The 23879-nt window shown below is 48.9% G+C and overlaps 2 protein-coding genes across 2 annotated transcripts in view; one reads left to right on the forward strand and one right to left on the reverse strand.

Moving 5' to 3' along the window:
* Positions 1 to 12762, forward strand: part of LOC107122272 (probable glutamate receptor) — a 38297-nt gene extending 25535 nt beyond the window's left edge. The window contains exons 8-11 of the mRNA XM_015425316.1: positions 1591 to 1808; positions 4377 to 4602; positions 8261 to 8508; positions 10916 to 12762. Coding sequence (XP_015280802.1) covers positions 1591 to 1808; positions 4377 to 4602; positions 8261 to 8508; positions 10916 to 11011 — 788 coding nt within the window. The 3' untranslated portion in view covers positions 11012 to 12762. The remainder of the gene's footprint in view (positions 1 to 1590; positions 1809 to 4376; positions 4603 to 8260; positions 8509 to 10915) is intronic.
* Positions 12763 to 14425: 1663 nt separating this feature from the next.
* The window catches only part of PANK4 (pantothenate kinase 4), a 53562-nt gene continuing 44108 nt past the window's right edge, over positions 14426 to 23879 (reverse strand). The window contains exons 17-19 of the mRNA XM_015425302.1: positions 20466 to 20566; positions 18618 to 18686; positions 14426 to 14758 (exon numbers count right to left, since the gene is read on the reverse strand). Of these exons, the coding sequence (XP_015280788.1) occupies positions 14545 to 14758; positions 18618 to 18686; positions 20466 to 20566 (384 nt within the window). The 3' untranslated portion in view covers positions 14426 to 14544. The remainder of the gene's footprint in view (positions 14759 to 18617; positions 18687 to 20465; positions 20567 to 23879) is intronic.

The following is a 23879-nucleotide window of genomic DNA, read 5'->3' on the forward strand; positions in this document are numbered from 1 at the left end:
ACAGAATTTGCTGCCACAAGGTGGTTTGAAGGAGGAGAGTGTTGTCGGGTCATGGCCAACTCAGATTCCATATAAAATACAGGAAACCATACCTCTCACACACTGAATAATGAAAGCCAGCAATTAACAGCGTCTGAATTATGCATTAATAAGAAGAAGACAATGAAAGAACAGGAGAAGATCACAAAATACCAAGACCTATGAATACAGTTAGAGTGCCACGGGGGGGAAAGGGTAACCATCGTGCCAGTGGTCATTGCAGCCCTTGGAGCAGTGCCTCTAAGTCTCAAGAGACACCTGGGCATTCTGGGCATCCAGCAAATAACACCAGCTCAGCTCCAGGAGACAGTGTTGCTTGGAACAGCAAGAATCCTGCAAAAGCACTTCTGCAGTTCCCAAGAACTTGGCTAGATCTCGAATCGAAGAACACCACCTACCAGTCAAATATCTGACTGTGACAAATGACAACAACAACAACAACAATAATAATAGAAGAAGAAGAGTTGGATTTATACCCCACCCTTCACTCAGAGTCTCAGAGCAGCTTACAATCTCCTTTCCCTCCCCCTCCCCACAACAGACACCCTGTGAGGTAGGTGGGGCTGAGAGAGCTCTTTCCAGGACTGCTCTTGAGAGAACAGCTCTGAGAGAACTTGTGACTGCCCCAAGGCCACCCAGCTGTCTGCATGTGGAGAAGTGGGGAATCAAACCCGGTTCTCCCAGATTAGAATCCGCAGCTTTTAACCACCATACCAAAATGGCGAACAATAATAATAATAATTGCAGACAACATATGGCAACCGCGTTATGGAGTTTTAAGGGTAAGAGACGAACAGAGGTGTTTTGTCATTGCCTGCCTCTGCGCAGCAACCTTGGCCTTCCTTGGTCCAAGTATTGACCGTGACCAACCATGACCAGCTCCAGCTAGTCAGCACTGTTTAGGCCGCCACTCTCCTCAGTGGTTGATTCTGCATTGGCTTTTCCATGGGTGATTTTCCACTAGTGCTGCTCTGGGCTCACTCTTCCCTTTTGCCTCGATGGTAGGTGTCAATTTCACACAAGCTGCTGCGCTGCCGCATTTTGCCTCCCAGCTTCGTTCGATTTCCCCCACATCTACTCAATCCTGTTTTTTGAGGATTGAGTAGACGCGGGGGAAATCGCAGGAAGCTGCGAGGCAAAATGCGGCTGCGCAGCAGCTTGTGTGAAATTGACACCTACGGAAATCACCCCATGTGTTGTTGTAGCAAACCCACGTTGGAACAGAAATCCCCCTCTGCATTGCATGCTGCTTTCATTTCCTTTACTCATCAGGTTTTATGGTAGCCTCCACATTCTGTGCCTTTAACTCCCTTTGATCATTGGATTTTATGGTGCCTTCTGCATAGATTTATGGCCATTTTATGGCTGTTCAGGGATGCCTTTGCAGTCAGTGGGGCGTTGGCCCCGGGGTATTTGAATGTGATGTTGAGCCACACTTTCCCCTCCCAATTGAGAAAATGTGGGGCAAATGCCAGATGCAGAATCGCCCAGTGTCTGTTTGGATGCTCCAACAGTGGCTGTTAAACCCCCCCTTCTGTGTTATCCCGACAGGTGCGGTGCCTCTGCCGAAGTCCCTCTCTGTGCGGATAATCTCTGCCATTTGGTGGCTGTTCAGCATCGTGCTGCTGACCGCCTACATCGCCGGCTTCAGCTTCGTTTTGGAGTCGGGCTCCGAGCAGCTCTCCATCCAGACCTTTGAAGACCTGGTGAAGCAGAGGCACCTGGAGTTCGGGACCATGGCCAGCTCCTCGACCCTGCGCTATTTCAAGGTGGGCTGACTCCCGAGCCTCCTGGTTGCCGTGGTTCTGACGGCTGGTTTCACGCGTGCATGCCATGTGTATTTCTGATTCTCATAGGGACTCTAGGGCAAGGGATGCTCTGTCTTCTTGGTGCTTGGGGGGAGGGCAACAGTGGGAGGGCTTCTAATGTCCTGGCCCCACTGGTGGACCTCCTGATGGCACCTGGTATTTCTGGCCACTGTGTGATACAGAGTGTTGGACTGGATGGGCCTTTGGCCTGATCCAACATTGGCATCTCTTATGTTCTTATGTTCATTCCCAGTGATGTATGTAGGCTATTTATCATACTTGTTTTACTTTAGATACGAGCAGGGGTCATTTCGTAGAAAAAGAGGTGCAGGAGCTCATTAGCATAACTCATTAGCATAACGTATTTGCATATGCCACACCCCTGATATCACTGGAAGTGTGTCAGAAGGCAACACCCACCGCTCAGGCTCCACTGGACTGTTTTGGATTGCGAGCTATTGGGGGGGAATGTGCAGATCTGTCCTCGCAGAGGAGGGAGAGCTTGTACCTGAATAAAACTTGGTCTTAAAGGTGCCACTTGACTGTTTTGGACCGGGGGCCCAGGTAGGGGCTCTGCAACTTACTTGGCTGCTTCTTGCTCTGACAGAGGGCTGCTGGGAGCAGGGGGTGGGGCTTGTTGCATGTGCCCGCCCCCTGGGCTCTTTACTGCCAGAGCTCCGCTCCTGGGCATTCAGGAAATGACCCCTGGATACGAGTCTACAATAAAAGACATTAAAACTATTTTCGTTTACTGAGCCTTGTGTGTTAAATGTTCAGTGAATTAATGACCTCCAATATGTCCTAACGTTAACTGCCGAGCTCAGGTCTTGCAAACCGAGGGCCTTTGTGGCTTCCTTGATGAAATCCACCCATCTCAGGTTGGGCCTCCCTCTTTCTCTTCACTTTCCCTTCTGCCTTCAACTTTCGCTAGCGCCATTGTCTTTTCTAGTGCCTCTCGTCTTCTCATAAAGCGACCAAAGTACGATAGCCTCAGCTTAGTTATTTTAGCTTCTCGGGAGAGTTCAGGCTTGATTTGATCTAGAACCCGCCTATTTGCCTTTTTTGGTGGCCTGCGGTATCCACAGAACCCTTGCTTATCAACCTTTTGGCTAAAATCAAGTGTAGTGTAGATCTTTATCCATAGTAATAATCAAAACCAAAGTGTTTTGGTGACTAGCCAATTAAACCAGATTTATCGGGTAGCAGATGTTACTTTAATCTTTTTTTAAGAAACATAAATATTTTAAAACCAATAAATAGCAAGTGGCTTTTTTGGAGAGACATGCCCCCCCCCCGGGGAAATAGCTCTTTGATTACAGTCTTAAGGATTCATGGGGAGCAGTTGTGGCTTATTGGAAGAGCACCTGTTCTGCATGCAGAAGGCCCCAGGTTCGATCCCTGGAAACTTCGATTAAAATGATCAGGTGATGTCAAAGACCTCTTCCTGAGACACTGAGAGTTGCTGCCAATCAGGGTAGACAAGACTTTGACTCAGTAGAAGGAGGCACTGTGATCTACTCTCTAATCCAGAAGGAGAAGAAGAGATTGGATTTATACCCCGTCCTGCACTACCCAAAGGTGTCTCAGAGCGGCTTACAAACTCCCTTCCCCTCCCCACAACAGACACCCTGTGAGGTAGGTGGGGCTGAGAGAGCTCTGGCAGAAACTGCTCTTTTTCAAGGACAGCTCTTATCAGAGCTACGGCTTGCCCAAGGTCATCTAGCCAGGTGCAAGTGGAGGAGTGGTGGGAATCAAACCCGGTTCTCCCAGATTAGAGTCCGCGCACTTAACCACTATACCACACTGGCCTAGAACATCTCTCCTGAGATGGTGCTTGTAGTGCCATGTGGCCGTGTTGTCTTAAAACATATACTTTTTAACTCACGTGCAAATTTTAACTCACTTAGAAGAGGCATCCTTAGGACAGAATACCCTTTCCATGCACAGTCTTAGAACTGACTCTGTTCCTTCGAACACAAATAACAACGCCCCCGACCTCTTCTATCTGTGAGACTGTCAGAGTCTGCAAGTTCTCTCTCTGAAGTCATGGAAGAATCGACATGTGTGTTTATGCATGCTGATATCCTAGCTTGTTTAGTCAGAGGCCCAATGGCAGGAAGGCGATAAAATGCATAATAAGTTAGGTTAGGGATTCTCCAATTGGGTAATCAGTAGATCAGAAGAGGTTTAGAAAGTTTTTTGTTCTTTGTTCTAACTCTCGCCTGGGACAAGCACATTTGTGTTTAGACTTTAGAGAGTCCAGATATAGGTTAGTGCCGTTACAGAGGATGTTAATCCTTTGTTTTGGCTCTAGCATGTCCCAGTAAAGTTTCTTGCTTAAAAGCTAATACCAGTGTTCTGCTGTGTTTATTAACTCTGCTTTTACATTGAAATCCCTAATAGATACCTGAAGTATAACAGTGTGTTTAGCTGTGCCAATGACACACATGTCCAGCCTGGTCTGGATGGCTTATGCGAAGGACAGCTTCCTTTTCAATGAGTCATAAAGCAGCATTGTTGTGCTTTCAGGAATCCAAGAATCCAATTCAGCAGATGGTCTATGAGTCCATGAACAAGAAGAAGGACACCGTTTTAGCCCAGAACTACCAGGAGGCCATTCAACGTGTGCTGGATTCAAATTACGCTTTCATCGGGGAAACCGTCTCTCAAGACCTGGCTGTTGCTCGGCACTGCAACTTGATCCGGTCTCCGGAGGTCCTCGGGCCTAGGGGCTTTGGCCTGGCTACCCCACAAGGTAACCCCTCCCTCCCCGAGTGCTGTTAACCTTCAGCGATGTACCCAATAGCAGCCAAAGTGTAGTGGGAACCAATGCTCCCTCTAAGCTGTGGAGTCTTGTGAGCAAAAATTCTACTTTGCGAGCTACTGGCATTAAAGTTGCGAGTGAGCAATTTGGCTGTTGCATAAATCAGCTTGCTCTGGAGCCATCCTTCCCGAGCTCAGACAAAAATGTGTGAACTGGAGGATAAAGAAACTGTGAGCTAGCTCACACCAACTCATCTTAGAGGGAACACTGCTCTGGTGCAAACATGGTAGGGCTACAGTGTTCGATCCAGAGGCCTACGCTTTGTAACGTGGATGCTCGTAATTGCTAGGTGTCTTTTTAGAGTGTGCGAGTGGTTTTTTTAAAAAATGCATTTTACATGGAATTTATACGTATGGCAGGGCTCTTTTTGTAGAAAAAGCCCAAGAGGAACTCATTAGCATAATAGGCCACACCCAACAGCAGAAACTCATTAGCATATTAGGCCACACCCCTGACAGCACAGCTCATTAGCGCATTAGGCCCCATGTCACCAGAAGTGTGGTTATCCAGCCACACCCAGCTTTTGCTTGTTATTCTGTTTACCTTGTTTGTTGTCAAAAACCAGGGCTTTTTTTGTAGCAGGAACTCCTTTGCATGTTCGGCCACACACCCCTAATGAAGCCAATCCTAATGGGTTTCTGCTGTTGGGTGTGGCCTATTATGCTAATGAGTTCCTGCTGGGTGCGGCCAGCTTGGGAGCCAGCCGGAACTCCATTCCTGTGCGTTCCTGCCCAAAAATAGCCCTGCGTATGACACATAATGCCAGATGATCGCCCCACGTTTTCAAGCAGAGGCTGGATGACCATCTTTTGGGTATGTTGTAGGGCTATCTTTCGGCTATGCTCCTGCAGAGTGCAGCGGGTTGGACTAGATGACCTGCAAGGTACCTTCCAACTCTAACATTCTTTGATTTTATTAAATAACACTGAAAAACTGCATACATTGTGAGGGGAAGGTTTGGTTCAGGAAGACAGCAAACAGCATGAAAATAAAGAAAACAATTCATACAAAGGGGAAACAAACTCTGAAAGGTGCAAAAATGGCAGGGATGAGGAATTCAGAAGTCCGCTCAGAAGATGTCCTCAGTGGTTTATTTTCATCCTAAATTTAAACTGAAAACTGCTTTGAGATGCTTTCACAGCTGTCTTTCAGCTGTCGCAAGTCTTTGTTGTTGCTGTTGTTGTGCTGTTAAGAGAGCACCGCAGTTCCCTTCTGGGACCCTAAAACCAACCTTCTTTCTTTCATTCCTTCCACCTTCCCCGATTTCCAGAGTGAGCGGGCCTTCTGGGTTTGTTCACAGGCATGCCTGTTACTTGCTATTCAAATCTTTATCTCCAGTTAGGCTGGATGTAAAAGTTAGTATCGAGCAGAGTTTGGCATTCTGAACATAAACGTTTTCGTTTTTGAAACAAGCTGCAAAAAGAGTCTTGAAGATTGTGTGTGTGTGTGTATAGACACACATCTGCACACCCTGTTTGGTGAAACCTCAGAACCCGCAAGAACATAAGAGAAGCCAATGTTGGATCAGGCCAAAGGCCCATCCAGTCCAACACTCTGTCACACAGTGGCCAAAAATACCAGGTGCCATCAGGAGGTCCAGCAGTGGGGCCAGGACACTAGAGGCCCTCCCACTGTTGCCCCGCCCCCCAAGCACCAAGAAGACAGAGCATCACTTGCCCCAGACTGAGCGTTCCTATCTATACCTTGTGGTTCATAGCCACTGATGGACCTCTGCTCCATATTTATTTAATTCTCTCTTGAAGCCATCCATGCTTGTAGCCACCACCACCTCCTGTGGCAGTGAATTCCATGTGTTAATCCCTCTTTGGGTGAAGAAGTACTTTCTTTTATCTGTTCTAACCCAACTGCTCAGCAATTTCATGGAGTGCCCACGAGTTCTTGCATTGTGAGAAAGGGAGAAAAGTACTTCTTTCTCCACCTGCTCTATCCCATGCATCATCTTGTAAACCTCTCTCATGTCACCCCTCAGCTGCCATTTCTCCAAGCTAAACCCACTAGAAGGACTGAATGAAGCTGATGAAGTGTATATGTACACGAAAGCTTATACCCAGAATTAAACTTTGCTGGTCTTAAAGGCGCCACTGGACTCAAACCTTGGTCTATTGAATTTCAATGAACACACAATGAAGATAGTAATGATTAGGGCTTTGTACTTTTTAAAAAAACCATGAAAATAGGTTGGGTTGCAAATGAAAATGTTGCATTTAGTTATTTATTGTGTATTGCCTATTGTTCTGGCCAGATCTCATTTTGCAAAGAATAGACGATGTGTAATGGGGCAAAAATGGGAAGGGGAGAAGGAGGGAAGAAAATCAACCTATGAGCCATGAATTTCACAACCACGCTATTTTGACTTGAGAATGCCCGGATCTGTATTTTGCCTTTCCTGGAGGCTAATTGAACCTGCAATTTTTGAACAATTTTCTGCAGCAAAAAATTGGACAATATGGACAACAACGGCAATATGTGCAAAAAGAAAGAAAGAAAAGGAAAAAAGGCAGATTTGTTCTTCTCAGGGATAAGGATTGTTTGGTCATTAGAAAGGTGAATATGTCCCCCCCAAAAGGAGCTTGCTGGGTTCTCAGGTATTTTACAAGCAGAACTGACATTTTCAAGCCGATGTTTACCTCTACAAGGACCAGTGTTCCCTCTAAGCCGAGTTAGTGTGAGCTAGCTCACAGTTTTTAAGCTTCGGGCTTACACATTTTTGTCTTCGCTCAGGAAGGATAGCTCCAGAGCAAACTAATTTATGCCATAGCCAAATTGCTCGCTCACAAGTTGAATGCCAGTAGCTCACAAAGTAGAATTTTTGCTCACAAGACTCCACAGCTTAGAGGGAGCATTGACAAGGACTAGAAATTTCTGAATGGTGGTTAAGTAAGCAGAGCTCCTTGAATAGGGTTGCCAGGTATGGGCTGGGAAATTCCTCGAGATTTCAGGGGTAGAGCCTGGGGAGGGCGGGGTTTGGGGAGGGGCCTCAGCACGGTCCAATGCCACAGAGTCCACCCTTCCAAGGAGCCATTTTCTCCAGGGGAGCTGATCCCTGTCAGCTGGAGATCAGTTGTAAAAGCGGGAGATTCCCCAGGCCCCACCTGGAGGCTGGCAACCCTATTTTCCACAATCCCCGGGGACTCCAGAAGTCCCAGAGAACTGACCCCCCCCTCCAGTGTTCCCTCTGAGCCGAGTTAGTGTGAGCTAGCTCACAGTTTTTTAGCCTCCAACTCACACGTTTTCATTTTAGCTCAGGAAGCAAACCAATTCATGCAGCAGCCAAATCACTCGCTCGCAACTTTAATGCCAGGAGCTCACAAAGTAGAATTTTTGCTCACAAGACGCCACAGCTTGGAGGGAGCATTGCCTCCCTCCCCATTTGGCAGCATCCTCCACAGCGGCCAAGATAACGGGGAGGACTCTTCTCTCTGCTCCTGGGGTTTTAGTCCTCAAAGTTCTGCAAAACTGGAAGACTGTCAAACTGGAAGAAGTCCAAACTGGGAGGGAGGAACTGTAGGAATCCGCTCATCCATTCCAGGAAGGGACAATACCTTCACTGTTCGGTCTCTGTCCGTAGGGTCCCCCTGGACGAACAAGCTGTCAGTGGCGATCCTGAAACTCGGAGAAGCCGGTGACCTCGACCAGCTTCGCAGCAAGTGGTGGGAGAGCAGCTGCTCCCATGACGATCACGACAAGTGGAGCCCGCTGAAACCCCAAGCCCTGGGGGGGATCTTTCTCATCCTCGCCCTGGGCCTGGCCCTAGGGATGATGGTTGCACTCATCGAATTATCCAAAAAAAGCCGGCGCACAGCGGACCAGGAGAAGGTAAGCGCATCGGATTTTGCGTTACCCTTGTGAAGCTGGTGAATACCGAGTCTGGCTGTAAGTCCATCTAGATCGGCACCGGCTGCTCAGACTGGAAGCGCCTTTCGAAAGCAGGGGGTCTGCAACCTTTTTTGAGCCGGTGAGCGCTTTTGGAATTCCAACACGGGGTGGCGGGTGCGAGCCACAAAAGGCCTGCTGCAGGAGGTGGAGCTTCGTTCACGGGAAAAGCCCAAGTCCAGGCGACAAGAGGGGTATTTTAAAATGTATTGGGAGGGAGTGGAGACAAGGAGGAGGAAGAGGAGGAGGAGAGGAGAAGAAGAGGAGGGGAAGAGAGGAGGAGGAGATTGATTTATACCCTGCCCTTCACTCAGAGTGGCTTACAATCTCCTTCCCTTCCTCTCCCCACAGCAGACACCATCTGAGGTAGGTGGGGCTGAGAGAGCTGTAACTGACCCAAGGTCACCCAGCTGGCTGCACGTGGAGGAGTGGGGAATCAAACCTGGTTCTCCAGATCAGAGTTGGCCACTCTTAACCACGGCACAAAACCGGCACAAAACAAACACCATGGTGGCAGCCTTCGCTGAAACCACGTTATTTTAATCTGTGCAGCTGATCAGACCTTCACTGGCCAGTCGGAAACACTGCTGGGTAAGAGCCTCACCCACTTTCTAAATACACTGGGTAGGCACCAAGAAAGGTGTCAGCGGGTGCCACGGCACCCCTTGGCACCCCATTGGGGACCCCCGCTCTAACGTCTCAGGCAGAGAAAGTCTTTTTTTTGCAATGCCAACTACGCGCGATGCTGTTAATTGGCGACTCCTGGGATGGAACTTGGCAGCCTTCCGAATGCCGGGCAGGTGCTGCGCAACTGGATCATTGCCTCTCCCCTCTTGAAACACTGCAGCCTTTACACGAAACGGCAGAGGCACAATGACTTGTATTTGCAGTGAGGCTTGAAATCCTGCCACATGCCCAGAAAAACAACATTCCTTCATGGGCTGAGGGTCGTGTGAACTGACCTCCCAACCCACTTTTGTTCAAAACGAAGGTGCTCATTAGGGAATGTGTTTCTTTTATCGTTTAAAAAAAAATAGCCTGCAGAGAAATCTGTTTTTCCCCCTCACTGAATTCTTAAGCCAAACTTGCTTTTGTGAGTCTGTCTCATTTTGCCCATTTCCTCTCGCCAATGCTAATGAATTGTTTTGAACAAAACGGTCCAGTTATTTTTTCCCATCGGAGAGCTCATGCGGGTCCCTTGTTCTCACAAACGGAAGTCCTTCTCTCGGACTTCAAGAAACGCCTGATGTGGGCTATGGGTACCCAGTCGGCAGCTAGCTTGCGGGAGTTTGATGCTGCTTCATGAGACAGAAGTTACTGTGCCCAAGGCCTGATCTAGCTTGTCAAGGAGAAGGAACAGAACAGAGAACGCTACTGCTTAGTTGTCAGAGACTAAAAAGAGAAAAGAGGCAAGATCTCTGTGACATGGATGACAGACAGAAAAGGCAGAGGTGGCAATCAGGAACTACATGCATAATGTTTAACTAAAGCCAAGCTGGAATCTATCAAAATGCCAGTTTGGTACAGTGGTTAAGTGTGCGGACTCTAAACTGGGAGAACCGGGTTTGAGTCCCCACTCCTCCACTTGCACCTGCTGATGTGACCTTGGGTCAGTCACAAGCTCTGGCACAGCTGTCCTTGAAAAAGAGCAGTTTGTGTCAGAGTTCTCTCAGCCCCACCCACCTCACAGGGTGTCTGTTGTGGGGAGGGGAAGGGAAAGGAGTTTGTAAGCCGCTCTGAGACTCCAAGTGAAGGGCGGGGTATAAATCCAATCTCTTCCCTTCTTCTTCTTCTTAAGTCACAAAATCCCTTTTTCAACTAGCTTCCTTAGTGGGTGGTGCTAAGGGCTGGTCTCTCTCCTCCCGCATAGGTCTGTAAGGACAGGTGCCACAGCTTTTGCATTCGACCACCTTCAGCTTTCTGGTAGTGGTGAAAAGTTGCCGTCAAATTGCAGCCCACTTATGGCAAACCCCTCTTGGGAGTTTCTTGGTCTCCCATCCAAATACTAGAGCGGCCCTACTTAGCTTTTGAGATCTGACAAGGTTGGTCAAGCCCGGGCTATCCAGGCCACTGGAAGTTTTAGGAACTGCAGAAGCCTCCCGGCTGCATTGCTCCCCTCTCCTATACTGATCACGGCGCCTAGATTTCATTAAGCTTCTCTGATGGCCGATGCCTTTCTCAATCAACCTCAGTTCTCAAAGCACTATTCACAGTCCATCGAGTGCTTTCATAGTACCCTGCACACATTCCAATGATTCCACCGTTGGACAGAAGTCCCAGACTGGTCAACCGGTGTTGGATACACCAGCATCCCTTTCCCCCTCTCTCTGTTTCTTCCCCTCGTAATTAGAAATCTTGCTGCTCCGTGTTCAACGAGGAGTTGAGCCAGCGGTTCCGACCAAGAGAAATCAAGAAGCAAGAAACTGCAGGGAAATCCAAACCGTGAGACGACGTGTTGGGCGCAGAAGGTCAAATTGATAACGAACTTTCTTCTTTTGACCCTACTGTATATTCCATAGTGGAACTCTCTGAGCTCCTTCTAACTGTAGGGGATTGGCCAGAAAAGGGGGGGGGAATCTAGAATAGCTTCCTTTTAATAACACAAACCTATGGGGAACCCTCTGTGCGATGTTGTCCATAAATGAAGAGAGATGGGGATTTGCTTTGCTCCGGGGTTCTGGTTTCTAACCTTTCTAGTTCTTGAGCCTGCTTGAGCGCACATTACCCCTTTCTGCCAACTGCAACCTTAGCGAGACGATGAGCATCGACAGCAGGCGTTTGGGGACCTAATCAAAGCGATGCAAACTGCCCGGCAACATGGCTGACTGACAGAACAGCGGAGGCTGTGCGAACGAGAGTGGGCAATCTTCAGGCACGTAGGGCAGCATTTGGCTCCCAGACAATCTCTTTTAAAGGAAGAACACGGTTTCTGGTTGTTCCGAGCCGTGGCTAGATGCTTAAGTGTGCAGGTGAGGCTGGGTGTGACTTCTCAGAGGGATCGCTAGATGGCATTTCTGGCCGTTGCAAGCAGAGCTCTAAGTTGCTGCACTGGTGTAGCGCCTTGGCGCCCCCCCCCCCCCAACTTTTAGGCAAAGTAGAACACTGGCTCTATGTTTAGGATTTACACAATCCTGCTTATGGAGGCCTGGGATTTTTTCTTTCCCCCGGAGAGTATGCAGCCCTGAAAAACTGCCACTGCGGTTGCTGTTAACTAGTTGTTGTCCGTGAGGTGAGGGCCTTTAACCAAATGCTGAATGAAATATAAGGAAAATGTAGGGAGGGGCTCCTTGTTGGGCCTTGTAGGATGAAAGCGGTCATCGACAAGGGGCTACCCCTGCTGGCCAGGACAGCGGCCTGTGTGCCTGCAACAACCAGGACATCTTTCCTAAAAGGTCTCAGTCAAGTTCGGTTATAGCTTAAACTCTGGCATGAGTCACAAGCCCCAGTTTGTCTGTCTAGGAACAAGGCTCAGGAGAGTCCCGGTCCTCCTGTGCTCTCTTCCTTCCCGTAATCGGCTGCCACAGCTTAAACGGAACAAACTGCAAACTCTTAAGAACAGAAGGGGAGCCCTAGACCAGTGGTCCATCTAGAACAGCATTCTGTCTCACCCAGTGGTCAACCAGTTCCTCAGGAGGGCCAACAACAGGGCAGAGAGGCCAAGGCCTTCTCTTGCTGTTGCCTCCTAGCTGTCGGATTCAGAGGCTTAGTGCCTCTGAATGTGGTTCCCCCCTCCTAGCCAGAATTAAATGGTAACAAACTGGTGTGCCACAAGAGCAAGGAAATGGTTCACTCATTTCCAAGCTGAGTTCAAAAACCAGGAGGCTGAGTCCCAGGGTCTGATGTTGCAGGGGAAGCACGTCACTATGCCGGACTGTGACCTGTGTACTGAATCTGAGGAAGAGTGGACGGAGAGGAGGGAGTGCTGGGCGTCTGTGGTGGAGGGAAGCGCGTGCCGCTGATCTGTATCGAGTGAAGGGGCAGACGAGGCTGGGATGCAGCCTGTTACCGTACAAGCAAGACAGATGTTTTATACGTGCTCTTTGCCCCCGTAGAGATATTAGAACGCCCTTCTACAGGGCAGTGGGAACTTAAAAAAAAAAAAAAAAAGGAAGACAGCTTGCTTTGTAAACAGGACAAAGGAATAGAAGCCTTTTCATATGTATCACAAAACATGACTAAATAATAAAGGGAGTTGTGACCAAACTGCCTCCTCCACGTTTCCTTGGGAATGGAAGGGGGAGAGAAGGGTGTCGGTGCACGTCTGTCGGAGCACACCCTTTCCCCTGAAGTGTGCATTCTCACATACTTAAGGGGTGGTCTTGATTTTACGTCTCTGGAGACTGTCCTTCGTTTGCAAATGAGAGATGCCTGAACGCATAATCATAAACCTTTAAAATTCCTTCAGCAACTGACTGGTTTACCTGCTGATTTAAACTAGGCAGCCTGTGGTGTTTGTCTTTTTTTTCCTTCCACTTGTTGGGGCTGAGAATTAAAAAAAGGTATCCTGGTTTAATTTGTAGCACTCGTGTGCATTTGCCAATCTTAAGTCAGTTACACTTCCCTTTGCTGTTGTTGTTGTTCAGTCGCACAGTCGAGTCAGACTCTTCGCGACCGCATGGACCACATCACTCCAGGCCCTCCTGTCTTCCGTCATGCTTCGGAGTCTGCTTAATTTCATGTTTGTTGCATTGATAACACTGTCTAACCATCTCATCCTTTGCCGTCCCCTTCTTCTTTGACCTTCAGTCTTTCCCAGCATCAGGGTCTTCTCCAGTGAGTGCTCCCGTCTCATTTGGTGGCCAAAGTATTTGAACTTCAGCTTCAGTATCTGGCCTTCCAGGGAACAGTCAGGGTTGATTTCTTTTAGGATTGACTGATTTGATCTCCTTGCAGTCCAAGGGACTCTCAAGAGTCTTCTCCAGCACCATCATTCAAAAGAATCTATTCTTCGGCACTCGGAGGCAGACGATTCAATCACTCAGTCTTTAAGAACCAAAACTGTTGGTGGTCCCAATTTCTCAATGTGCAAATTACACAGCTGGTAAGGCTGACATTTATTCACTCAGATTTGCCCTGGAAAATGTTAAATTTAGACTGAACATGGGGAGATTGCTGTCTTAGGGACTCAGGACACATCAGCACATCCCCTGAGACCCAGTGTGAGGATGTGGTTAGAAGATGGCTAGGGAGATCTGGACTCACCTCCCCCTTCCCAGCCACAAAATTCACTGGGCCGATTACCCACACTTTGCCATACCTATCTCACAGGGTTGTTGTGAACATAAAACAAGGAGAGAGGAGCATCATGAATTAGGCTCTAGTTACACAAGCAACTGCAGACAAACAACTAATACCTGAAACAGAGAGAAGCAGGTAGCGGCTAAATCGGAACATAGAACTGGAAGGGACCTGGAGGGTCATGTAGTCCAACCCCCTGCACAACACAGGAAATTCACAACTTACCCCCCCCCCCAGCACCCACATTCTCTCCTTCCTCATGTCTATATTTCAACAGTGTGAAACAACATTGTTGGGGCGGTAACTGAACAGCACACAAGGAGCTGAAGAAGACATCCGACACCCTCAAAACCAGGCAAGAATCAGACTTTTCTGCTGTTTAAAAACTCTATTTGGTATGTGCCAAGTAATGGCTGGTGTATACTTAGGCCCAAAATATAAAAAGAGATTTAATTGACATTTAAATATCTCAAATACGAATGTGTCACAGAACAAAAAAAAAAAAAATCAAGTCTTTCCCCATCACAAATACTGCAGCATTAAAATAAACACTTACCGAAAAAACAATATGAGTGATATATATATAATTATACATACAGTAATCCCCCCCCCCCCCCCCCCGGTGGTAATAAAAATACATTCTTTACAATTAAAGTAAAACTAGTGCAAGTCCAGTTCCGACAGCCACTGCCGGCGCTCCCTCCCGCAAGTCCTTCAGCTTCCTCCTCCTCCTCGACTGGCTCATTTGAGGGGCACCTCATACTTGAAAATGACACTGAAGAGCTTCCCACCGAGGCGATCGGCCAGCCAGGAGTTCTTGATGACGGCGAGCTTGAGGCTTTCGCACTTGAGCTCTGCATAGTAGTTTGTGTGGATGGCGCGGCCCATCCCTTCGATGATGACCAGGTCCGTCTTCCGCTCCCGGACGAGGTTGGCCAAGCCTTTGTCTAGCCGGCTGCAACGAGAACCAGAGAACTGAGGAAGGTGGGGGGGAGAGAGAGACTGTCTGACAGAATCAAGCCAAGTTGATGGGACGCAGGCAGGGCTATTTTGGGGCGGGAACGCTCAGGAACGGAGTTCCGGCTGGCTCCTGAGTTGGCCACGCCCAGCAGGAGCTCATTAGCATAACAGGCCACACCCAACAGCAGAAACTCATTTGGATTGGCTACATTAGGGGTGTGTGGCCGAACATGCAAAGGAGTTCCTGCTACCAAAAAAGCCCTGGCTTTTGACAACAAACAAGGTAAACAGAATAAGAAGGGAAAGGTGGGTGTGGCTGGATGACCACACTTCTGGTAACATGGGGGTGTGGCCTAATGTGCTAATGCGCTACACTATCAGGGGTGTGGCCTAATATGCTAATGAGTTTCTGCTGTTGGGTATGGCCTATTATGCTAATGAGTTCCTGCTGGGCTTTTTCTACAAAAAAAAGCCCTGGACGCAGGTATCAAGCTAAGGCACCTGACATCTGGGTTCGCTGAATTAGTTGAATTGTTAATCCCTGCTTTACAACTGCCTGTATCTGGTATTCTTATCGCTGCCCTCGCTTGCCACTGAATTTCTTGGGGGGGGGGGGAGTGTATGTTGGTAGCTTGCTAGGGAGTATTGCTTGGTAACTCTCCTTGGAGAAGACTGTGTTTGGCTAGATAGTGGCTGTGTATCTTTCAGAGGCGCTGTAGTCATGCTGACATAGGTGTGCATGGAATTTTGGCATTTTCCCTGTATATCTTGTACTTTCCTGCCTCTGCAAATCAGTCCTAACAAAGAGCTTAAACCCATAGCATCTCATATCTCTCAATAAAGCATTCACTGCCAGAGTGTGTCTGGAGAGTGATTTGACTGGGAACCTGACAGCGGGATTCCCAGAGTCACTACCAGTAAGACGGATCTGCCAAGAGTGGGGAAAGCAACTCAAACTATCAAGGGGGGGGGGAGTTTTACCACTACACGGGCTGCATTGTTGGTTAGAATGCAAGCCAATGTAACTGCGGACGGGGGAAGTCTGGGGTGACGTGTGTCATTTTGGGACTGGACACCACAAAGGAAGGAGCAGAGCATCTAACCGAGCACACCGGGGATCATTTCAGGGAATCCGGGGACCACGACTTTTACTCCACAAGCAGTTATCCAGTGCTCCTTCTGAGCTGTGGAGTCTTGTGAGCAAAATTTCTACTTTGTGAGCGACTGGCATTAAAAGTTGTGAGCGAGCGATTTGACTGCTGCATAAATTAGTTTGCTCTGGAGCCATCCTTCCTGAACTAAGACAAGAAGAAGAGAGAAGAGACTGGATTTATACCCCGCCTTTCACTCGGAGTGGCTTACAAATGCCTTCCCCTCCCCACAACAGACACCCTGTGAGGTAGGTGGGGCTGAGAGAGCTCTGACAAAACTATGGCCTGCCCAAGGTCATCCAGCAGCTGCAAGTGGAGGAGTGGGGAATCGTACCCGGTTCTCCCAGATTAGAGTCCACACACTTAGCCACTACACCAGACTCACACAAAAATGTGTGAGCCGGAAGCTAAAAAAACTGTGAGCTAGCTCACACTAACTTGGCTCAGAGGGAACACCGCAGGGGGCACCAAGCTTCTCCAGCACAGCCCACCATGCACTTAACAAATGGCTTCCCTTAGTGGCACGAAAGAAAGAGAAGTCCCTAGCAATCTGCAAAGGAACGCCCACTGGCTCGGCTCGCTGCAGGGAGTCTAGTGCAGTCTAATCCTATCATTCCCACAATGTACATCGCTGTCCTGCTGGCGTGCACATGGTGAACTGGCTTTACCGAGTTGGGATCTCTCTTCAATAAGAAAAGTCACAGCTTGTAAGGTAAATGGCAAGATACTCATTTTTCTGAGCTCTCACTAGACTCAGACAAGCACCAATCGGGGCCACGGAAAAGACACTCAGTGGTTTGCCCCAAAGTCAGCCCACCCCCCGACTAGTATTATATCACTCCCCCCTTCTTGTCCTTAAATCATGGTCTCCACTTCAGCACCTGCCAGGCAGGCTCTGAGACCAATGTGCAGAAGCTGATGCGGGCTCAGCGTGCTGCCGGTGATTAACCTGCTAACACCACCTCTTGAACAAAAGAGCCAAAAGCTCTCCAACGAGGCTTTAGTGCTCTCAGACGTTTCTTCTGCCGCCATCAGCATCCTTGAGAACAGGGTGTGCAGCCAAAAAAAGGATTCTCGGCCAGATGACCCAGAGGGATGGACTCACCTGGATGTTTTGATGTACTGGAACTTTTAAGAGCCAATTAAAACTAACAAGAGATGCTAAAGCTCTCTGCAATTCTGTGCGCTCTCTGAACCCCAGAGCTCCGGCAGCTTTCTAAAGACAGGAAAGCACAGCCGAGGCACGACCGGCCGCAGGCGCAAAACAACATGCTTTTCCAAGCACTGCGGACGTGTTAAAAATCTTCTTTCCTGCCAACAGCGTGCCCTCTACAGACTTGCTGGGGAAGGGTGTGTTCCCAGAAGATACTAGGGCCCTGCGCGACCTTTTACAGTGCCGCGGGGCCTGCAAGACGGAGCTCTTCCACCAGGCCTTCAGTTAAGGAGCCGCATTCAACAACTAAGACCCTGTGCCCGATGCCACCATCAACAGCCTACGCTTCGCAAAACTGTAACGACTATTTTTTTTAGTATGCCTGTTACTATTACTACCTCGCCGTCACCGTATAAACTGATACTAGCCCTTTAAGTCTTGTTTTTATAGCTATGTTTATAATTGTTGCTATTACTACCTCACCGTCACCATATAAACTGATACTAGCCCTTTAAGTCTTGTTTTTATAGCCATGTTTATAATTGTTGTTTTACTTGTCAAATTTTATGTAAGCTGCCCTGGCGGGGAGGGAGGGATATAAATCAAATAAATAAATAACCAGCACAAGTCAATTACAAAAATAAATAAATAAAATTCTTCAAGGAGGACTTGGACGGCAACCGCTTGCTAACTAACTGCTCTACCCCCTCAAAACCAGAACGAGGGGAAGGAAGGGCGGGCAGGGGAAGGTCAATGTGCGCATCAAAGCCGAGGGCATAACAGGGTCTCAGGTACAGCATGGCCAGGTTCCCTAGTTCCATATTTGGAAACAGCAGATGCACAGCCCTCATTGGCCAGCACCTGCGCCCAGGGAACCCATCCCTGACTCCAGCTCTCCCTGCGCATTAAAAGTTTCTGCAACACCTCAGACCCTTTCTGAATATCAAAACGGACTCAGGCTCCGCTTTCAACTGAGCTAAACCTAGCCTGCCCGTGAGCCCTATCAGCCCTGAAGTGTTTAGAATTTCATAGGATCGCTCGTATTTTGTTGAGGCTGGCAGGGGAGACACACAACTGAGATGCATGGCTTGATCTTGCCCAAGGGCTTGCCTCCACAGTTTACCCTGCACAGGCACAGGTCTTAAAAAACGCATTTCATGTCAGTGGCACTTCAGAATTCTTAGTTATGTGTCGATTTCACATCTGCCCGGCTGTCCAGAACTACCCTCCAGAGGCTTCCAGATTACCTTCAGAAAACCTAAGCAGCATGAAATCCAGCACACACTTCATCACGCCTCTCTTAAGATGGAAACGGTCTTCGGTGATTTAGAATGCTTTTTAAAAAGGTAGTTGTGCTAGATGGCACATAGAGAGCTAACCGGGCTAGAAAGAGAATGGCTCTTTGCCCCCTTGTGGTGAGTTACGTCCCCCTACCCAAGCATTGGCATTATCCGTGCAGAACTGCTCCTGCCCAGCTCGAAACGTAAGAGGAGGATGGGACCCACATGCTCTTTGCTTTGAGTATACAGACAGATGATGGCACTCTTTACCTGAGGTCCAAGCATGGGGAACTGGAGCCTGTTTGTACCAAAAGCAGCTTTTCTTCCTTCAAGGCAGATCTAGAAAGAGAAGAGAGAGACTGAATTCTAAAAGGGTCATCCAATACAGTTGGAAGAAGGAACTGCAGGATGTTCCAGCCAGGAGAAACCCACGATCTTCCGAGCTTGGGAAGTCAAGGGAGGACAGGAGACTGAATGACATAAGCCAGGCCACTGGTCCATCTAGCTCAGCACTGCCTTCCCTACCTAGCAGTGACTCTCTGGAGGCTCAGGCACGGAAAGACATCTTTCCAGCTACCCAATCTCTTTTTAGAAAGTGACGGGAAAGATTGAATCTGGGCCCTTCTGCCTGCGAAGCAGGTGTTCTCCTACAGAAATAGATCTTTGCATTTTCTGTTTCTGACCATCCTTTGACAAGAGCGCGAGAAACCTGAGGCCACGACAGCGTGACTGACCAAAGCTCGCTTGAAACAAAGTTTGAATCCACCAAAGCTCGCTTAGTGAGCTTCATGGCAGGCAGTGGGGATCAGACGGCAGACTCCAAAGCTCCTCATTCCTGGTGAGAGTCCAAATTTTGCACCATGCCGGACCTCACCGAGGTTTACGGGAAGACTATGCTTTTTTACTGTTTTTTTTTTAACTTTATTAGAATTAGAAACACAGTACAGTCATTAAGATCACATAGCAGAATAATATACACTTGAAAAAATCTGTCAAACACTGTAGGACAGAAAAACTATTAAGCATCCTAGGATAGAAAACCGGAGAAGCCGATGAAAGGTAGATGAGTCAGGGGAGCGCTGAAGCCCTGTCAAGCAAGAGGAGTCCCGACAGCGTGCCCGAACAAAGGGGGTATTAAAAATGAAGCCGCATACGGCAGCTTGGATTTGATGGGAGGAGTTCCTGTTCAGCCGTAAATTGTAATACTGGTGCCCAAGTCAGGACAAGTCTAGAAGAGGTCTTAGTCAAGTCAGTCTGAGCTTGGTCTAAGGCAGGGGTGGCCAAACTGTAGCTTGGGAGCCGCATGTCACTCTTTCACACATATTGTGTGGCTCCTGGCAGGGCGGCTGGGGAAGCAAAGGGGAGGCCTGCTTCCATGATTGGTCTTCCCTTTCCCCAGCCAGTGTTCTTTCCACCTGTCTTTCTCTTTCTCTCTCTTTCTCCCCCTTCCTTTCCCGCCCCCATCTATTTGCTTGCCTTGTTTCTTTCTCTTTCCACTGCTTTCGTTCTTTCTTTCCACCTCTCTCTCTCTATTTCTCTCTCTCATAGACAAATAAATATCATTAGCAAACAAATAAATATCACTGGACAAATAAATATCATTATCAATCTCTGTTTTCCCCCCTTTTGTTTTTATTTTGGCAGTCTCGTTTAATTGTTAATAAAAAGCAGATTTGCATATTTTCCAATTAAAACGGGTGCGTGGTATCTGTTCATGACTTGCAGCTCTCAAACATCTGACGTTTATTCTATGTGGCTCTTACGTTAAGCAAGTCTGGCCACCCTTGCTCTAAGCTGTGGAGTTTTGTGAGCAAAAAATTCTGCTTTCTGAGCTGCTGGCATTAAAGTTGTGAGCGAGCGATTTGGCGACTGCATACCTTAGTTTGCTCTGGAGCCATCCTTCCTGAGCTAAGACAAAAATGGGTGAGCCGGAGGCTAAGAAAACTGTGAGCTGGCTCACACTAACTCAGCTCGGGGGGAACACTGGGTGCAAGGGATTTCCAAATTGCCGCGATCGCCGATCTAGCTGCAGCAAGGAGAATCGAGGTGAGTTTTTTGTAAGTGTCGGGAGGAGTATTCTGAGGAGAGGACAGAGGGAAACGGCAAACTGGCCCTCACCGTATGATGGCGTCCGTAGCTGCTATCCTTTCTGTGACAAACAGGGACTCGGAATAGGTTACATCGTTCAGAGCAGGTCCAGAATTACAAGCCAATATCACCTGCAGTGGATAGAGAGGGAGAGACGAGAGAGAGAGAGAGAGGTTGGTTGTTTTGGCAGAAGACCATTCTAGACGCTCACGACTATTTAAAAAGTAATTAGGATTTTACTCATATTCCCCGTTCCAGTTCTCGAGACACCTTTTCTAAGACTATTGGATTTTTAAGCTCCTGAAAGGCCACCGACCCTGACCTGGATGGCCCAGGCTAGACCAATCTCGTCAGATCTTGGAAGCTAAGCAGGGTCGGTCCTGGTTAGGACTTGGATGGGAGACCACCGAGGAAGAACGGGGTTGCTATGCGGAGGCAGGCACCTCTGCTCGCCTCATGCCCCAAAAACCCTATGTGGTCGCCGCAAGATGGCCGAGACCTGACTGCACTTTCCGCCGCTAAAAGGTAACCAAAGGAGAGATCAAGAGGCGTGTGGGAGGTCAATTCTAACTCCGTTTATACTGAGCAGTGAATTTCAAGGCCACAGATTCCCTTCCGCCTCTCTAGTTAAACATTTTCCTACAGACGATCCATAAAACGAGTCTGTGAAACAGCAGGTAAAGGTAAAGGGTCCCTTGCTCGAAAGCCAGTCAAGTCTGACTCTAGGGTTGCGGCACTCATCTCCGTTTCCAAGCCGAAGAGCCAGCGCTGTCCGAAGACGTTTCCGTGGTCATGTGGCCGGCATGACTAAACACCAAGGCTCACGGAACGCTGTGACCTTCCCACCAAAGTGGTACCTATTTATCTACTTGCAATTTCTTGCTTTCGAACTGCTAGGTTGGCAGGAGCTGGAACTAGAGACGGGAGCTCACTCCGTCATGCGGCACCCGGGTCTCGAACTGCTGAACTACTGACCTTCCACAGCCTGCAGTTCAGCGTCTTAACCACTTGAGCCCACCGTAGCAGACCGCTCTGTAAACTCCAGCGAGGTGACTGTCAGCCGCTCTGGAACTTCAAGTCCAGACAGAGACACTAAAGGCCTGGCTCATGTTGCTACTGCTGCTCAGACTTCCTAAATTTTTAAAGAGACGTCCCTCCGCCTTCCGGAGAGTAAAATGGTTGATTACATAGGGGAGCTCTGCCCGGCCGTCTCCCACTGCCCTAGCTTTTTCCAGGACATTTTCCGGATTGACTGTAACACAGTTTAATGCACACAAAAACACACATAGCGCTTGGGGTACAGCCGTGTCCTCCCTTACCCTTTTCATCCCTGCCGCTGAGGACTCCAACGTAGTTCCATTATCAGCCACTGCCCAAACCCAGCTTCACAGGGAGAGATGGGAAAGGGACAAAGCAGCTCCCGCTAAAGGATTTAGGCCTCTTCCTGCACTGCGTTTGCCTTTAGGCCTGGTTCACACATAAGAACCCTGCTGTATCAGACTGGTGGTCCATCCAGCCCAGCATCCTGCCTCACACAGTGGCCAACCAGTTCCTCTGGAGGGCCAACAACAGGGCACAGAGGCCGAGGGCTTCCCCTGATAAGAACACAAGAAGAGCCCTGCTGGATCAGACCAGTGGTCCACCTAGCCCAGCATCCTGCCTCACACAGTGGCCAATAAGAACGTAAGAAAGGCCCTGCTGGATCAGACCAGTGGTCCATCCGGCCCAGCATCCTGCCTCACACAGTGGCCAACCAGTTCCTCTGGAGGGCCAACAACAGGGCATGGAGACCGAGGCCTTCCCCTGATAAGAACATAAGAACAGCCCTGCTGGATCAGACCAGTGGTCCACCTAGCCCAACATCCTGTCTCAAACAGTGGCCAATCAGTTCCTCTGAATGGCCAACAACAGGGCACAGAGACCGAGGCCTTCCCCTGATAAGAACGTAAAAAAGGCCATCCAGTCCAGCATCCTGCCTCATACAGTGGCGAACCAGTTCCTCTGGAGGGCCAGCAACAGGGCATGGAGGCCGAGGCCTTTCCCAGATGTTGTCTCCCGGCACTGGGATTCAGAGGTTTATTGCCTCTGAATGTGGAGATTCCTTTTAGTCATGATGGCTAGTAGCCGCTGACAGCCCTCTCCTCCATCAATCTGTCTAATCCTCCTCTAAAGCCATCTATGCCTGCGGCCACCACCACATCTTCTGGCAGCAAACCCCACATTTATTCACTCACTGTGTAAAGAAATATTCTTTTTTGTCCATCATGAAATCTACTGCCCATCAGTTTAATTGGATGCCCTTGACTTCTAGTATTTTGGGAGGGGGAGAAACCATTCTGTGTCAACTCTTCCCACCCTGTTCATAATTTTACAACCCTCTATCATACCCCCCCAAATGGAAATTAATGGGGTTATCACCATTTTAAAAGAAGCAGCATTGAGGATGGCCATGGTTGTCTTGGTATTTATACAGCCCTCCCATCTCTAGTTCCAGCTCCTGCCAACCTAGCAGTCCGAAAGCAAGAAATTGCAAGTAGATATATAGGTACCAATTTGGTGGGAAGGTAACAGCGTTCCGTGCACCTTGGTGTTTAGTCATGCCGGCCACATGACCACGGAAACGTCTTTGGACAGTGCTGGCTCTTCGGCTTGGAAACGGAGATGAGCACCGCAACCCTCGAGTCGGATTCGACTGGCTTTCGAGCAAGGGAACCTTTACCTTTACCTCTGCATATTCAAAGTGCTCCATGTTCATTTAACTTGCTGTAGTCCCAACCAGAACTCCATAAGGGTGGTCAGTGTTGTGACACCCATGGTGCAGGTGGGCAGATGAAACTGAGACAGCAGCTTGCCCCAGGCCACCTGGGGAGCTCATCTGAACTAGGGGAACAGGGGTCACTGGGTGTGTGTGGGGGGGGGAGGTATTTGTGAATTTCCTGCATTGTGCAGGGGGTTGGACCAGATGACCTTGAAGGTCCCTTCCAACTCTATGATTCTGTGATTCCTGATCTGTAGTTCTGCTTCTTAGCAGCTATGCATCACCAGTTCTGCATACTCAGCGACACCCTGAAACGTCACATTGGCTCAGCTCTGTTTGGCCGCCTTCATAGAATCCCAGAGTCGGAAGGGGCCACACGGGCCATCCAGTCCAGCCCCCTGCTCAGTGCAGGAATCAGCCTAGAGCATCCCTGACAAGGGTTTGTCCACTCGCCGCTTTAGGACTGCCAGGGAGGGGGAGCTCACCACCTCCCCGGACAGCTGATCCCACTGCTGCACAACTCTGACTGTAACGAAGTTTCTCTTAATACCCGGCTGGTACCTGCCTGCCCTGAGAGTCCTCTCCTCTGCCGCCAACAGGAACAGCTCCCTGCCCTCCCTTCCGCCTAGCCCTTGTTCCCCAAGGTTAATTTGAACGTTCAGGCTGATCCTCAAGGAGTCACGAAC

This window comes from Gekko japonicus, unplaced genomic scaffold, assembly GCF_001447785.1.
Source record: "Gekko japonicus isolate JY-2015 unplaced genomic scaffold, Gekko_japonicus_V1.1 scaffold135, whole genome shotgun sequence".
Lineage (NCBI taxonomy): Eukaryota > Metazoa > Chordata > Lepidosauria > Squamata > Gekkonidae > Gekko > Gekko japonicus.